Consider the following 17,075-nt stretch of genomic DNA (forward strand, 5'->3'; position numbering starts at 1 on the left):
GGCGAGGATTGATTCTCGCCAGAAAATAGATACAAGTACCCCTTACCTCCTCCAGTAGACTCAGAGTCTCAGCCTAAGGGAGATGTCTAAGGTTACATGATTGTTTTTTTTTTTTTTTTAATTTTGATATATGTGTTGCTAGAACTGTTTAGCGAAGGAGACTTATTGACCACATGTTCAAGGACGGCTTTAGCCTTCATAAATTTGTTAAGACGTCTGTTGTTCCTGACAGGATATCGCCGATTACCGGTTCAAAATTACTTCTCCAATTAGTCAACTAAAGCTGAGATGGAAGCCAAGCTTTGGGAAGCTTTGACAGGGATTTTAAAACTTGGTGTGGCATGTTCTGTTGAAGCACCAGAAGAAAGGATGTAAATTGATTTGCGATCAATCAAGAACACATACCTTTGGTAATTTTAATTTGAGAGACGTGTAATTCATAACATCATAACATCTAATTAAATTAAATACGACAAAAAAAAATCAAAATCATAAAAACAAAACTAAATTATCACACAATTTCAAATTTTATTTAATTAAGATCTTGAAAGAGTGAATTAGTAGAATACAGAAGCTTATATTATTTAATTATAGTAGAGTTCAAGACCCATTCCATCATGAATTTCATAATCAGCAAGAGTAATATGATCTTTGTAAACATTATACCACTTTTGAATTCGAATCTTATCAGCTCTCGTTCCAGTTTGTGCAGCAACCAATTTCTTCAAATCTCCAATCGTGTCATCTTCGTTACACTTCACTCGCACCTTCTTTCCCAATCGATCGTTCAACACCACTTCAATCATCTTCTCTTCTCTTCTTTCGTACGCTCTGCAAAAATTTCCCCTTCTCAAAAAAAAACCCTAGAATTTCTTCTTTCCTGGTCTTCTCTGATTCTTACATCAATATATATAGACGTTTAATGGACTTCTCAAATTTATTGGCGGCCACAGAAAAAAGCCCACTAATTTTAAGCCATTAGATTGACACGTGGATGAATCTTAGGTGATAATACGAGTTTGGAGTATTATACAGTTTATTTATTTATTTATACACTGTTAATCTTCTGTTTCTGAATATACTCATTGGTTCTTATTCTCAGACGGAGTTCTTAATTTCTCCGCCAGAGCTTCTTAGAATCGTTATCTCAATTTTTGTGCGAGGATCCGATTCTTCAAAAATGGCAGGTAAATCAATTTCTGATAATCGTGATTTAGATTTATTTTTTTTTGAATTTTGATTGGTGGTCATGATGATAATTGAATCGAAATTGAAGAGAACTTAGTGACAGTAGAGTCGAAAATTGAGTTGATTAAGTTGAGGAGATTGTTTATAGATCTGATTAGAAGTTGTGCGGATTTGTATATGCAGTTTCATCAGGGAAGATTATTCAAAATGTATTTGTGTGCCGGAATAGACAATTGGATAGCACCACCCAATTTGCTGTGCGCAATTCACTTCCTTATTATCAAGCAAGGAAGTTGTTGGCATGGAGGAGGACTGGGTTCTCAGCCATGCAATTGCGTACTTTAACTACAACCAACACTGATCATGGAAACCGTGGCGGTTTCTATTGCAATGGTCTGTTCTAGACCTTGTGAGATAGTCAATGTTAAAACCTTGTACATTAGTGTGAGATAATCAATTTTAAAACCTTTTTCAACTGATTTGTGTTGTTGATTTTCGTTTTGGTATTTGTTTGCAGCTGTTTCGGCTAGTAGTGCTGCGTTGTCTTTGGAAAAGGTTGACTTCAGTAAGCTTCAAAATGGCAGGTAATGTGTTTGTTCATGTTTAATGTTGAGTGCAAGGTCCGGTCCTGGAATGTGCAAATCTTCAATCTTGTTTGTTATTTAGTAAGTGGCATGTCATAGATTTAGAGGCTTGTTGATACATGCAGTGATATTCGAGGTGTTGCTGTTGCTGGTGTTGAGGGAGAACCTCTTAACCTTAATGAGCATGTTGCAGTAGCAATCGCTGCTGGTTTTGCAGCATGGTTAATGGACAAAAAGAAAGCTGATGGGACTAAACGTCTTAGAGTCTCTATTGGTCATGATTCACGAATATCTGCACAGATACTTCAGGTGCGTATTTTCTTCATTTATGTTTGCTTTATCGCATTGTAATGCGATTGTCCGGCCTAGTACGTGTTAAGAATTAGATGATTTAATCTTCAGGATGCAGTTTCTCGAGGACTTGCTGGTGCCGGCCTGGATGTAATTCAATATGGGTGAGTATTCTTCTCCGTTTATTCATTTTAATTAACTATTTGGACGAGTGTCTTCAAGTAAGTCAGGAGAAATGGTTTACCCAGATGTGTTTCCTACGTGTTTATGATGCTTATAAGGTGGCTATAATTCCATCCCTTTGTAACCAAAGTGAATTTGTTCGAGGTTATTTACTTGGTCATTCTTATGTGTCTTTGTAGATTAGCATCTACACCTGCAATGTTTAACAGCACACTTTCAGAAGATGAAGAGTTTATTTGTCCAGTTGATGGATCCATAATGATAACAGGTACTTTGCTAATTACGTAAAACTGCTTAGCTTACTTTGATTAAAGCAAGAAAACACTGTATATCATAAGTAGTTAGCTTGTTTGGACAGATGGCGTCCACATTCAAGTGGAGTATACAATTTTCGTATGCCAATCATTTGTAACTCATTACCATGTGGTGGAATCATTTCTATTTGTAATTTCTGATTACACCGCACGACATAAAATTTGCTCATTCTAGAAATTTCAGTTGAGCTAAGATTCACTTTCAAGTTACTCAATTTTCAACTAAGATGTATTTATGATAACAGCCAGCCATCTTCCTTACAACCGAAATGGGTTTAAGTTTTTCACAAATGCTGGAGGATTGGGCAAAGCTGACATCAAGGACATCTTGGAGCGTGCTGCGAGCATATATGCTAACTTCTCAGTTGCTGGTTTAAAGAATTCAGAACGAGCAGCTTCCACATCTGTAAAGCGGGTGGATTACATGTCTGTGTATTCATCCAATCTCGTAAAAGCAGTTCGCAAGGCTGCTGGAAACATAGGTAATTCATCTACTTACAACAGAACGTAGCCAGTAAGATTTATACTCATGGGAAACTTCCTTCTTTCGCTTTGAGCTGCTTAGTTTACCTTTCTCCTTAGGTGGACAGTCAATCCATTAAACTTGATGCAGGGGCATAAGAAACCCACATAGTTTTTGTGTTAAGATGTTTCTAGTAGGTGAATAAGATTTGTTCACTAAGTCTCATGTTTAAATTTCAGAGAAACCATTGGAGGGGTTCCACATAGTTGTTGATGCAGGGAATGGAGCAGGTGGATTTTTCGCAGTGAGTCCATGTCCTACAAAGTTTGCTGTTCGTTATGCCATTGTAGCGTATTTATAGGTTTCTCATTGGATGTTTATCAGGCAAAGGTTCTTGAACCACTGGGAGCTCTTACTTCTGGTAGTCAGTTCTTGGAGCCAGATGGTAATTTCTATCACATGATTAATAGCTTTTGTTTTCATGATGCTTCAATTGAAACGGGGAAATGATATTTTAACATTTGTGCTTCCGGATCAGGTATGTTTCCAAATCACATTCCTAACCCAGAGGACAAAGCAGCAATGAAAGCCATAACCCAAGCAGTGCTTGATAACAAGGCTGACTTAGGCATCATCTTTGACACAGATGTTGATAGGTAATAATTGCTCGTCTTATGTGTTTGTATGCTCTGCATTTTGGTAGGCTGTTTCCTCATAGATGTTTTGTTTCAGATCTGCTGCTGTGGATTCTACTGGCAGAGAATTTAACCGTAATCGGCTTATTGCTTTAATGGCCGCTATTGTGCTTGAAGAAGTAAGATTCTGTGAGCATGCAATTTTTCTCTGTGAACTGTTCATTTGATATTCTCACTTTTTTTTTTTTTCTAATTTCTTTTGCTTTTAATTCTGTTCTCACTAGTAGCATCCTGGAACAACTATTGTCACAGACAGTGTGACCTCGGATGGGCTAACTACTTTTATTGAGAAGAAACTTGGTAAGTTGGTATCTGAATTATATAAATCTCATTTGGTTGGGAAATTTGTTCCTCAAATTTTTTTTTCTGCTTTTGAAGGAGGAAAACATCACCGGTTTAAGAGAGGCTACAAGAACGTCATAGATGAGGGTATCCGTTTGGTGAGATTTTATTTACTCAAGCTCATTAGTTTCTACGTAGAAATACTGGGTCTTAGATTGCTACTTCTCAACAACGCTAGGTTGAACTTTTAAACTTTACCCCTGTGAACACAGAGAAATTATCCAACTTAGTAGCTAGCAGTGAACTCAATTGATGTATAAAATTTCTTTCTTCTGCTTTATGCTTCATAATAATTTTTAAAATATAGTATAAAAATATCATAACTGAGAGACGGTTTTTATAGCAGAATTCTGTCGGTGAGGAATCACATTTAGCTATTGAAACCAGTGGTCATGGAGCTCTCAAAGAGAATCACTGGCTTGATGACGGTGCATACCTCATGGTAAGCAATGACTGTTTATATCTATGTGATTGTCTGACTTTCATGGAATGTCATCATCTTCCTCATCACTATTTTTATGATGTTTTCCGCGTGCGATATTGCTTTTAGGTCAAGGTATTAAACAAACTTGCTTCAGCCCGAGCTTCTGGAAGTGTCGGCGGCAGTAAAGTAATAACTGATCTGGTTGAAGGCCTGGAGGAACCAGGGATATCAATTGAACTGAGATTTAAGATCGATCAGAGTCATGCAGATCTTAAAGGAGGGTATGCTAAATTTTTTTGCCATGATTTCTTTAAAGAGTAGCCTTTACCATTGCAATTTTCTTACAAATATGTTCGTCCAGATCATTCCGGGACTACGGAGAGGCAGTGCTGAAACACTTGGAGAACACAGTAGATTCAGAAACGAAGCTGCAAAAAGCCCCTGTTAACTATGAAGGAGTAAGTCTGCCAGACTTGCAAACCTTGATCTCTTCATATGTAATTTCTTTTTATTTGGGTGCAGTTGGATATGGATTTGAGTTTTAAAGCACTACGAATTCACTATATTATTGTTTAATTTTGTGCTTGGTAATAGGTTCGAGTCTCTGGCTATGGTGGGTGGTTTCTTCTGAGATTATCTCTTCATGATCCCGTTCTTCCACTTAATATTGAGGTATGCATCCGACTTCTGACAAACCTGTAGCACCTAGAAGAATAATGACTGACGTGTAATGAAAAAACATTTTCAGGCACCAAGCAAAGAAGATGCAGTAAAGCTTGGGCTCGCTGTGCTTGGCGCTGTTAAGAATTTCTCAGCTTTGGATACATCAGCCCTAGACAAATTCGTTCAAGCATCATAAGCCTTGAGCATTACAGCCATTTAGGTTCGTTTACCGGCTTCAAACTATCACTTCTGAGTTTAAGAATTTCCTGACTGTGTAATATTTCATATGTGATTATAATTATAAATCAAATTCAAATTCAAATTCAAAATTCTCAGCTTTAAGAATTTCCTAACCCATGGAGTCTACCCCTCAGCTTTACATTCGTACATAACGACAGTTTTAAGCAAACTAGTCTGGAACCCCGTCCCATGCTCGTAGAAAAATGCAAAGGAAAAACCTAACCTTATACTCTGTAGCATCATTTATGCATCATTTTAGCTTTTAATAATCGTCCATCATACATTTTTATATGAATTAAAAAAAAGGTAAGATTTATAATTCTACCATGTCCAATCAAACTATCGAAATCAGCTCATTTTCGATTTCATTTTTGTGTGCATAGTGTTAATTTTACACTTCAATTGGATGATTAGATAACAAGTAATCAACAACCATTCGTTCCAGAATCTCGTCCTCATGGTATAGAACTACCAAAATTCAATTGGAGTTCTATTTTTTTACTTTTTCTAGTCAAGTTGGATTGTAATCACACCAAATCCGTCATAATGAATCCGACTCTTATCTCCCAAGATTAGCTGGGAAAGTTAAGAAAATGATTCCAGGTCCACCATTTTTAACACTAAAATTCCCTATAATTTTCATACCCGACTCATCTCCCCATCATTCCTTGCCACGTTAGTTTATCTTCGTTTAGAGTAAAATGGGCTAAAGAGATGAATCTGAGTAATTTCTGGATTGGGGGATACTGCAAAAGGATTTTGGAATTTACTAATCGCGATGAAGGTCTAGTGGAATGGCGGTCCTGAAGCAATGGAAATTCCTAGAGGTTGCAACAACTTTTGGGGTATTAACATCGCCCCAAGAATAGGAAATTAGTCTGCTGAAAACTAGCAAAGGAAGCTAAAGCATCTTCTTTACATCAAACCTGGGATTCCGAAATGTCAAGTGTTTTATTATCTATCTTAGGGATAGACGGTATCTATTATGCATAAAAATAGAATGCTAGTATCAAATGTAATTTCCCTTCCGGTTTCTCTAGTTAATCCCGCGGTTTGCAACACAGTGTACAAGTTAATCTCTAAGATTATTGCTCTAAGACACAAAAAACATATGATGAATATATCTCTCGAATGCAGTCAGCATATGTCCCCGACAGATTAATTTTTGAAAACATTTATTTGGCTCAAAAGTTGGTTCAAGCAATGAAGAAGATAGGTGGTAGAATTGGTCATTGCTCTAAAGATGGATATGCCGAAGGCATTTGACAAGTTAGAGTGGGTATTTATGAGAGATGTTCTAAAGAAATTCGGTTTCGACGACAAATTATGTCAGCTCATCTTACAATGTATCAACACTATTAAAGCTGAAATCATGCTTAATGGTTCTCCAACTCAAGCTCTAAAGATGGATATGCCGAAGGCATTTGACAGGTTAGAGTGGATATTTATGAAAGATGTTATAAAGAAATTCGGTTTCGATGACAAATTATGTCAGCCCATCTTACAATGTATCAACACTACTAAAGCTGAAATCATGCTTAATGGTTCTCCAACTCAAGCTTTCAAACCCGCAAGAGGAAGATGACAGGGATCCTCTATCCCCTTATCTATTCATTCTAGCAATGGAGGATTTCTCCAGATTCCTCAATCACTGTGAGTCAACCAATCAACTGAAAGGTATGGACATCTCTAAATCTGCTCCTAAGATAAACCACTTACTATTTCCAGACATCTATTTGCTTTTCTGCAAAAACAAGTCTTGCACAAACCAACAAATTTCTTGAAGTAATTGAGAAGTTTAGTGTTTGCTCGGGCAAGTGGATAACTTCACAAGTGGTTTACTTTAGCAAAAATATATGAGTCCTTCATCCTGCCATGACACAAGTAGCATAATGCAGGTTAGACAACTAGATATTGATGAGGAAAAATATTTAGAGTTACACTTTTTTGTTGGCGGAAACAAGAAAATGTTATTTTCCTCACTAAGTGGAGATGCATCAACATGTCAGAAGCAGCAAGATCATTCATGATAAAAAAAAAAAACTAAAGAAATTCTAATATACCACATGATTAGCTTTAAACTTCTAGATTCTAGCATCTCCAAGATGAACTCGGCTCAGCAAGCTTTTTGGAGAAACAAGAAGCCCAACAAAGGCAAGCACTCCATCTCTAGGAGAAATGTAAAGAAACCTAAAAAAGAGGTAGGATTAGGATTCAGGGATCTGCATACCTTCAATAGAGCTTTACTAGAAAAATCAGTATGAAAACTGTGCTCAGATAATACTTCTATATGCTCCAGGTCTCTACAAGCTAAATACTTCCCGGATGGTCAAGTTTTCAACCTCAGCATGAAATGCAACACTACATAGCTAGTCAGGGAGGAATATCTCTTTAGAATTGGACTTCATTCAAAAATACAATTGTTGGAATGTAGGGAACGACAATATCATCTTAATTTAGAAACATAGGTCAGAGTTAGGCACTTACAAATCATCAACAATACACTTATTTTTATCAACTTTTATAGAAAACTTTGATAGCTGGGACATCAGTCTTATCTTCAATCTCTTTGAACCCATAATAGCAAGCTCATCCTTAACATATCCGTGCACTTGAATTATATAGATAAACTTACTTGGACCTTAGAGAGAAACGGTAAATTTATAGTGAAGTCGCTTAGTGGAAGATGTTTGAAGAGATACATTATGGTAACATGGTGGGAGACAGAATCCAATGGATTTTTAAGAGGCTACGGAAACTTCCTTCTCTCCCAAGAGCAAACCAGTTTATGTCGAAGTACATTAAAAATATACTTTTTACAAGGGACAAGTTAGTGTACGGTTTCAAAGGCTGTCTGGCTTTGTACATTGGATCTGCAGTTCAATAATAATTTCTCACTGGAGGATTGGGTATGTGCTTTTTTTTATAAGTTGCATGCAAAAAAAATTAAAGAAGAAGACATGAAAAGATGTGATAAAGTCTTTCAGGGAAAGGATTTCTCTCTGAAAAATATAATTTTTAACTGCATGAAACATTTAAATGAACACGAATCTATACCCAAAATAAGTAGACTAACAGAGTCTAAAGTAAACATGGAGAACATTCATCAGATACCACCTCATATGGGAATATGTAATATGTACTATCAATTGTGATGGAAACTTCCATGATAATACAAAAACATGTGGTATAGGTCAGCGAGGCACTAAAGCTCAAAATGCATCTACTTAGCGGAAGTTGTAAGTGCACAGCAGGCGGAGGGCAAGGGGTTATGGGAAGCGACACAATAGGAAAATGACTTAGGAGTGGAGGTTGTGAACTTTTAGATGGAATTTAAACTGGTTGATGCGTTTCGTAAGTGCAACAAATTACTCGATATATTTCCTGCTAATTAATATTGCGCTAGTAATGATCGTTCCTACAAAGAGCTGTGTAATTGATAAGTTATTTGGATCAGCGAAATAAAGTAAATAACTAAGGGGATTGGTATATTAATTAATCAAGAGATAATAAAAACAATAAGAATAAAAAGATTATCAAGGAGTTCTTCGTCGTTAACAAGCTTTAACTCGTATACTATACTTATCTATCTTCGTTAGAACCGTTCATTACCAATCGTAGAATAACATCTAGACTGTTGTTATACCAAAAGTTCCTTGTGTAACCCGATACTAAAGCACTCGCATATCAATTTCTATCCAACCGAACCACCAAGTAGTAGCGCACTCAAGGTGTAACCCAATCAGAGCTTTAAGTTATATTAACTTAGGTTGAACCTAGCAGTTAGAATATTAACGCAAGGTCCACTTACTAATGTTTTCTTCACACATGATTTCTCCACAAAATCCCTCTTCAAGGTCTCACTTTCTCTACTTGTGTAGGAGGTAATCGACAATTACGGTTCGCTCAACTCTTTACTAGCAATAGAATGATCAATAGAATAATCCAATTTTACACTTGAACAATCTAGAAATAAATCATAAATCTTAGATATAGTGAAAACAAACGATGATGATTAAAACTTCAAATATATTTATATAACTAATCGAGATTCACGCCTAGAACATTGAATTCATCCTTAATCAAAGAAGGTTTAGCTACACATAATACAAAAAAGAATGGGTTCCCTCTAAAGGGGTAAACTCTAGGTTTGGATGTAGAATTGTAGCATGAGAGGTTTATATGTGTTTCCAAGGTGTTGTAATCGATGTGTCTTGAGGGTATTGTTATACAGTGCTCACATAGTCTAGGGTTTACAATCCTTTCGGAACCGCGTTTTCCTTGATTCAGAAGCCCTAACTCGTGCCAAACACCCTAGTTACGATTGGCTTAAAACCATTCATAAATCTTACAAGAAAATAGTATCAAAACTTCCAGAGTTACGTTTGGTCTCGTCTCCTAAAAATCTGGTCGTAATTCCTCCTGGATACTTTTTGTTTTTCGTTATTTCGGTCGTAACTTCTTCATTCGACTTCCAATTGACCTCATTCTTTTTGGGTTGCGTTCGTATCGTCATCCTATACAAGATAAAAATGACCAAATATTTATATCTTTTCATTTCCATTTATGTTTGGCTTGGAATCAACTGTAACTCCTTTGTAGTGGAAATCAACTTGTTTTATGGTTGGCATTGGGATACTTCTTACCAACGTAAATTCTCCTGTAACTTGTTTTCAAGAGTTGTGTTTGTACCTTCCAACTTATATTTATATGCCGCAATGAACTCATTTCCTCTTCTTAGCTCCTTTTAAAACAATTTCCATTGATTTTGGACGATTCACCTAAAGAAACAAATGAAATAGAAAAGAAAAGTAATATAAGGATAATATGAAAGAATCATACCAACTATTAGTATGGATTTTACACTCTAAACATGTAAGTTAAGCACCTATCACCGATGGTGGATGCAGTGAATAATGAGAGTTTCAACATTAACTGTAGACTCCATAACTTGATTTATGATATGAAAAATGTTTTGTAAACTCCATAACTTGATCTCTTGGAAATGTAGTTATGTGCGAAAAGAAATAAATAAGGTGTCATATATCTTATCTAAACATGCAAGAGTTGATAGTATTTGGTCTAATTCTTCTCCCAGTGTAATTAATGTTCAACTGTTGGAGGATGCATCTTTTGTAAACTCGTAATCAGTTTACTATCATTCATTTCTTCAGTTTCAAATAGAAATAATAAATAAAAAGTCATGTGATTGATGGTAGTTCTACTTCTGGGCATAAGGGCAAACCCAATGAGATGGACAAACCAACAAATTTTCCCATTTTCACAACACAACGAGACTGGAAAACACATAAAATAGATGGATAAAATAAAAGGGTTTTTCCATCGAGTCTCAACTTGGAACGATTCTTCGGCGATACATATATTATAAAAACAACAAAAAAAATAAAAAAAAGGAAAGTAGTTAAGTTATACCAGCAAAGATGCACGCGTCATGCACCTGCCAGATTTCCGTTCTTTTACAAAACCTACAGAATATAGGGAGTAACAAACTAAAACACTTCTTTGACGGTAGGCTTATTAGCTAAGGATAAATAAGGTATTGATCTTCATACAAAATATTTGTGAAGAAAAAGCAATGAAACACTACAAAATTATTGAGTTTTAGCCACGATCCTATTGCCACGAATTCGAAGATCCGTGACAATTGATCACATATTGCCACAACTAATTGATAGTCGTGGAAAATAGATCACTCATTCGCCACGACCTAATGATAATTTCCCACGAGTCCAGTTTTATAAGGGATGAATCTGTCGAATGGGTTCTGGTCACGGCGTAGTGGGCCTGTGGGTATTGTGGGACTTTTTGTTACGGCATAGAAGGTACCGCTGTATCTATAACTAAATTATAATCCGAGTTCACACGAACAACCCACGTATCTTAGAAGAAAAAATCACTCCCCACTCCCCAGTTCCCCTCAACTCTTCTTCCTCTTCTTCTTCGACCATGTATCCCAGAGAAAGACACACCGATACTTTAAACCTCTCTACATGTAAAAGGAAATGATGCAAGTAAGTTAGGGTTTGTGTAAATCTAGTTCTTTCTTTTCATTTTCTGAACTTAGGCTTTGGAAGTAGTATTTAATTTTTTTTTGTACTTAATTTTAGTTCGTTCATAAATTTTTCTGCAGTATAGTATTTTATCTTCTTCAATTTAAGCTATTTCTTTGATATTGGTACAAGTTCGAAGTAAAAAAATCAAACAAATCCTTCATTTGCTTGCAATGTTTCATTGATTTATACCAAGGTTTGAAAAACATCCGTTTTTCGGTAAAAACGACTGTTAAAACGGTCACACCCATACCGTGGCCGTGAGGGTCCCCGAACCCCGTGCCTTTATAATGCCGATAAATAGGAAATAACGGCAGTTTTTTAGTACTGTTTTTCAGTTTTCATACACGTTATAACCGTTATTCTAAAATTAGTTTGAATGTTTTTTTCTTCTAAATAACATTTTAACATGCGTTTTTTAGTACTGTTTTCCCGTTATCACGCACGTTATAATCGTGTAAATAAAATTCTTACCATTTTTTTAAAGTTTTTTTCTTTCTCCGGATTGAAATCTTAAAACTTCGAATTAAAATTTTTAAATGATACAAGGAAAGTAAGTTACTTTAAGTAACTACAGGATTAAAAACTTCAAATTTAAAAAACATAGGATTGTTAAACTAATGTTCATCATTTAAAAAGCTACGCGAACCAATTACGACCACCACCTTTTTTTGATTTATTCATGTATACTTCATTTTCTCGGAGGTTCCTTTCCACATCATAGTCATCGTCGTGGGGGTACTGGCTGTCTTTGTTTGCATAAGTATCATCATCATAATAACCTTCATTATCGTCATCATAACTGAAAAAGCGGGGGTCTAACAACACCACCCAATATTTCGATTAGCAATCTGTATGGATTAACTCCGAAATACTTTGTTAGAGAATCAACTAGACAGTCAAACTCAATCTAGATAAAAATATCTCAAGGAGTTAATATCTCTCTCTTGATTTGATTTTTACTCAAGCTAAAAACAATAGCGAGTCTTTATCAAATACAAGGAATAACTTGGACGGTACCAAAGATCAATATCCAAGGATCAATCAATATCAATCAAAAACCAAAGGTTGGATTTCCAATTGATGATCAAGAACGCACAACCTGTATTATTTTAATTATATAAAATATAATGCGGAAAAGAAATAACACAGACACCAGAAATTTTGTTAACGAGGAAACCGCAAATGCAAAAAAATCTCGGGACCTAGTCCAGATTGAATACACACTGTATTAAGGCGCTACAGACACTATTCTACTCCAAGCTAACTTCGGACTGGACTATAGTTGAACCCCAATCAGTGTCCCACCGATCCAAGGTACAATTGTACTCCTACGCCTCTGATCCCAGCAGGATACTGCGCACTTGATTCCCTTAGATGATCTCACCCACAACCAAGAATTGTTGCAACTCAAAATCACAGACTTGATAATAAACAGATCTGTCTCACACAGAAAAGTCTATCAAAGGATAAATCTGTCTCTCACATATAAACCCTAGGTTTTGTTCCGTCTTAAGATATAAAATCAAGGTGAACAGGAACCAATTGATAATCCGGTCTTATATTCCCGAAGAACAACCTAGACTAATCAATCACCTTTCTACAATCCTTCCTGACTACCCAGGCGGTTTATCGAGGAATCACAAACAGTGAGACGAAGATGTTTGTGACTTCTTTTTCTTGCCTATCGGAGAACTCTCACGATTTCAAGCCAATTAATCGATTGTACTCGTACGATAGAAAATGCAAGATCAGATCACACAACTACGATAAAAGTAGTATCAGTCTGACTTCACAATCCTAATGAAGTCTTTAAGTCGTTAACCTGGTTTTAGAGAAGAAAACCAAAGGTTAAAGGAGAATCGACTCTAGCGAGCACACTAGTATCATACAGACGTGTGGGGATTAGTTTTGTACAATGCTGGATGTCTCCTTTATATAGCCTTCAAATCAGGGTTTTTCCTTACGTACAAAGCAATACTTATTCACCGTTAGATGAAAACTTGATTTAGATTCAAGCTAATATTTCTCAACCGTTAGATCGAAAACTTAGCTTGTCACACACACTTGGGTAGACGTTTACTGGGTTTGTGAAAACCATTCCCAAACATGTACGTGTATGTTGGTTCAACATAGTAACCCAAAAGGTTAACCATATGAGCATTTTATATTAACCTTGTTCTTCATCACCATAACTAGTTCAATTGACTCAAATAAACTAATCAAAGAGTTGTTCAATTTCTATGAAATCTTATGTAACTACACAAGACACAATAGAAACAAAGATGATTCGATTCGGTTGAATCGGCTCATGAACTTTATTTCCACGGTTTGCATAAAGCATTCCTTAGTAATTTAAGTTTCATGTTCAGAGCACATCTTTAGATCATAACCTCTTAAGCTCGCAAACAAGTTCGCGGAGTTAAGTTAATCGGTTGAGTTTTCCAAAATCAGCATAAATTCTCGGAAAGAGAACTTCCGCCAGTTCGCGGACTTAGCACACAAACGAGTTTTGGAAAATCCAGCAGAAATTCTCGGTCGAGAACTTCCGACAGTTCGCGGACTGAGTCTGCGGACTGGGTTCGCGGACTTAGAAAGCCAATTCCACAATCCTCCCGATTTCTCTTGATCAACAAAGTTCGAAAACTTCGGTTCAAGGAATACATGGTTATGTAATTTAAACTCTCGTTTCAATCATTGAGACATTCTCAGAGGACGCTATGTAGCCGTTATTCACAGACCGATTCACGTGAGAGCAATTCTAAAAGTGATTGAAACTTTTCATGACTTTCGTCACTAGGTGAAGATAAACTTGATCAAAGCAAAACGCTTTACCAACACATGATTTCGAGATAAAAGATAAGCAATACGACTTTTGTCTCATAAGAAGTAGGAGATAGAATAGATATACTTTTGAGTGATAGATAAGTTCAAGTCTCCACATACCTTTTTGTTGATGAAGTTCCACGGTTCCTTGTATAGATCTTCGTCGTTGTATGATGAATCGCCATGAAGTCCTTGAGCTCAACTACACTGTTCTATCCTAGTCCGAGACTTAGCTATGTAGGCTAGAAATCAAGACTCATATTTTTGATCACTAACATTGACAAACATGCTTGAGATAGCAACGCATGCGAGGTCGACCGAGCTATGCTCTAACAATTTCCCCCTTTGTCAATTTTAGTGACAAAACTATTAATACATATGGAATACAAAAAAGATAAACTTTAGTGGCTCCTATGCCATAGTCTAATCTTCAACTTTCCCTGAAATCTTCGTCCTTCCAAGTACTCCAATGATCCCAAAGGTTGTAAGTTTAGCATCACCGTTGTTGAAGATCCGTAGCTATAACAATGAGAGAAATCGAGATCCGTAGCTATAACAATGAGAGAAATCGAGATTCAGTGTCATAGTATTATTATGTAATATTAAAGTCCAATTGTATCACGACTTTAAAAATAATACTACGGTGATATGTATCACTCCCCCTTAGTCAATACTCCATCTCGATCATGGAAACCACTCCCCCTTACACAATGATCCGAAAACTATATGTATTTGTAGTGTGAACTACATTATTTCTCCCCATTTTTGTCAATAAAATTGGCAAAGGTACAAGAACGGGATCATAATGAAATTTCCACAAGAGACATTTCATAGACTAAAAGAAAAATACATACCAACTTAATTTAGATGCAATCATAAAGCCGAAGCTAAATGCATTCATCAAGGAGTTTTAAGATACAATATAACCCCTATAAAATTCCACAACCGCACACCCCGCAAGATATTACCATTAAGCACAAGTTCAAAAGAACTCTCCCCCATTTGATGTCATTCCCGAAAGAAAAAAAAGAGCGACCTTAATTTCGAAAGAAAAGAAGGATTTTTTAATTGGACACCAAAAACCATAGGAATGATTTTCTATATCCAAAGCTCAACCAAATTAATCACAAGTAAACCCATGATTAATTCAATTGAAAACGCAACTAAATCAAACCACAAAAGTGATCAATTTAATTGAAAGTGCTCTACATAAGTAAACTTACGGAGCTACGACTAAGGTAATTATACGAATATGACTAACTTAATCGTTCACATGCTCAACATAAGGAAAACCTTACGGAATATACGACTACATTAATCAATAGAACATGATTAGTATAGCCGTTCATATACTCAACACAAGAATTTGTGGAATATATGAAATCTCAACTAGATTAATTACAAGAGAACCTATAATTAGTCTAATTGTAATACAAACAACCAAACTAATCACCGAAGTAATCAATTTAATTATTTTGGGCTCAACATAAGAGAACTTATGGAACCCCGACTAAGTTCATCATAGAATATGACAACCTTAACCGTACATGTACTCGACATAAGAAAGAAAAATTATGGAGTACAAACTAAATAACAAAACTGGTTGATTAATTTAGTTCCTAATGCTCGACATGTAGCATCTTATGGAACAACCAACAAGCCAATAAGAAAAATCGACTTAGTTGTATCGTGCTCAACATAAGACACACAATGGAGCCTTCACGGTAAAACATAACAAGATGGATCAATGAACATCAATACCGTGGATAACATACAAGGATCTATTATATTTTCCATCATAACGATATAATAGACTTTATCCTTGTCAAACAAAAGATATCATCCTATTTTCCATCAAATACATGATTGCATAGGCATAACTTTTGTAATTGTCAAAAAGTTCATTCGTTCTTTCATCAATACGAATACAAATTCATGAACGACTTTACTTTTGACCGCAATATGGGACCTTCAAGTTCACGGACGTAAACAATACATATCCCATAAAAAAATTGCAATATCACAAAATCATAAAGATCAATACCGCAATAATATCATCCTCCAAGTATTTTTAGAATTTAAAACCAATAAACCTAAAAAATAGACATAAGAAGATGAAAACAAAAATAGCTATGTGTAGTCACAATCATCGCTATTCAAAGCGCTAGTTATTCTTCCAACTAATCCAAAAAGAAGACATACTAGGCATTTAAACCTCTTATAAATCATTTCATTTACCTTGAATGTTCTTCTCGTATTCCCTATATTCTTCAAGCTCTTCTTCGATTAGGTCAATCCTTGACTCAAGACTATCCATTTTCTCCTTAAGTCTTTTGGAAGAGACTTCAAGTTCAATTTTTAGAGCAAGAACTTGTTCCAAGAAGAGATTCATGGTTAAAGAGAGCTTATCAAACTGAGAGACTATAGGGTTCTCATCAGACAAAGGAACATGTTTGTCATAGCACATCTCATTGTCAGAAGAATCGAAACGAATCTTCTTCGAAGGAAATAGAACCGTCCATACATCACTTTCTTTACTCGAAAGACTATAGGAGGACATGATAGAGAAGATGAAATGAGAGTGCTGAAGAGGAAGAGATTTTAAAGGAATACAGTTGTAGAATTTCCAGAAACACCCTTTTTACCAAACCCTAACAGAAGATAGTTATCCATAAAGCTGAAGCCGTTCACGAACAACACCTGGTAAAAGCACAAAAAGAAAATAACAAGATTATATTACAGTCCCCTTGTGTATCATGATTCTTGTATAAGAGGAAGAAGATACAAGAAT

General features: G+C 35.8%; 2 protein-coding genes across 4 annotated transcripts; one reads left to right on the forward strand and one right to left on the reverse strand.

The window, feature by feature from the left end:
- Nucleotides 1-500: 500 nt before the first annotated feature.
- Nucleotides 501-898, reverse strand: LOC113312154 (ubiquitin-like protein 5). Its single transcript, XM_026560908.1, has one exon. It carries the CDS (start codon nucleotides 804-806, stop codon nucleotides 585-587), a length of 222 nt encoding a protein of 73 aa, XP_026416693.1. The 5' UTR covers nucleotides 807-898; the 3' UTR covers nucleotides 501-584.
- A 189-nt stretch (nucleotides 899-1,087) lies between these two features.
- Nucleotides 1,088-5,518, forward strand: LOC113313215 (phosphomannomutase/phosphoglucomutase-like). Of its 3 annotated transcripts, none has more exons than XM_026561954.1 (18): nucleotides 1,088-1,187; nucleotides 1,372-1,581; nucleotides 1,706-1,772; nucleotides 1,898-2,081; nucleotides 2,175-2,227; nucleotides 2,426-2,514; nucleotides 2,806-3,042; nucleotides 3,263-3,327; nucleotides 3,408-3,468; nucleotides 3,562-3,679; nucleotides 3,756-3,837; nucleotides 3,946-4,018; nucleotides 4,097-4,158; nucleotides 4,404-4,502; nucleotides 4,611-4,765; nucleotides 4,846-4,942; nucleotides 5,079-5,156; nucleotides 5,233-5,518. In XM_026561954.1, exons 1-18 carry the CDS (start codon nucleotides 1,181-1,183, stop codon nucleotides 5,341-5,343), a joined length of 1,848 nt encoding a protein of 615 aa, XP_026417739.1. In that variant the 5' UTR covers nucleotides 1,088-1,180; the 3' UTR covers nucleotides 5,344-5,518. The 3 variants fall into 3 exon arrangements, with proteins under 3 accessions (XP_026417739.1, XP_026417740.1, XP_026417741.1); XM_026561955.1 differs by having other exon boundaries at nucleotides 4,407-4,502; XM_026561956.1 differs by lacking the exon at nucleotides 1,372-1,581.
- Nucleotides 5,519-17,075: the final 11,557 nt, after the last annotated feature.

This window comes from Papaver somniferum, chromosome 9 (genome assembly GCF_003573695.1).
Source record: "Papaver somniferum cultivar HN1 chromosome 9, ASM357369v1, whole genome shotgun sequence".
Taxonomy (NCBI): domain Eukaryota; kingdom Viridiplantae; phylum Streptophyta; class Magnoliopsida; order Ranunculales; family Papaveraceae; genus Papaver; species Papaver somniferum.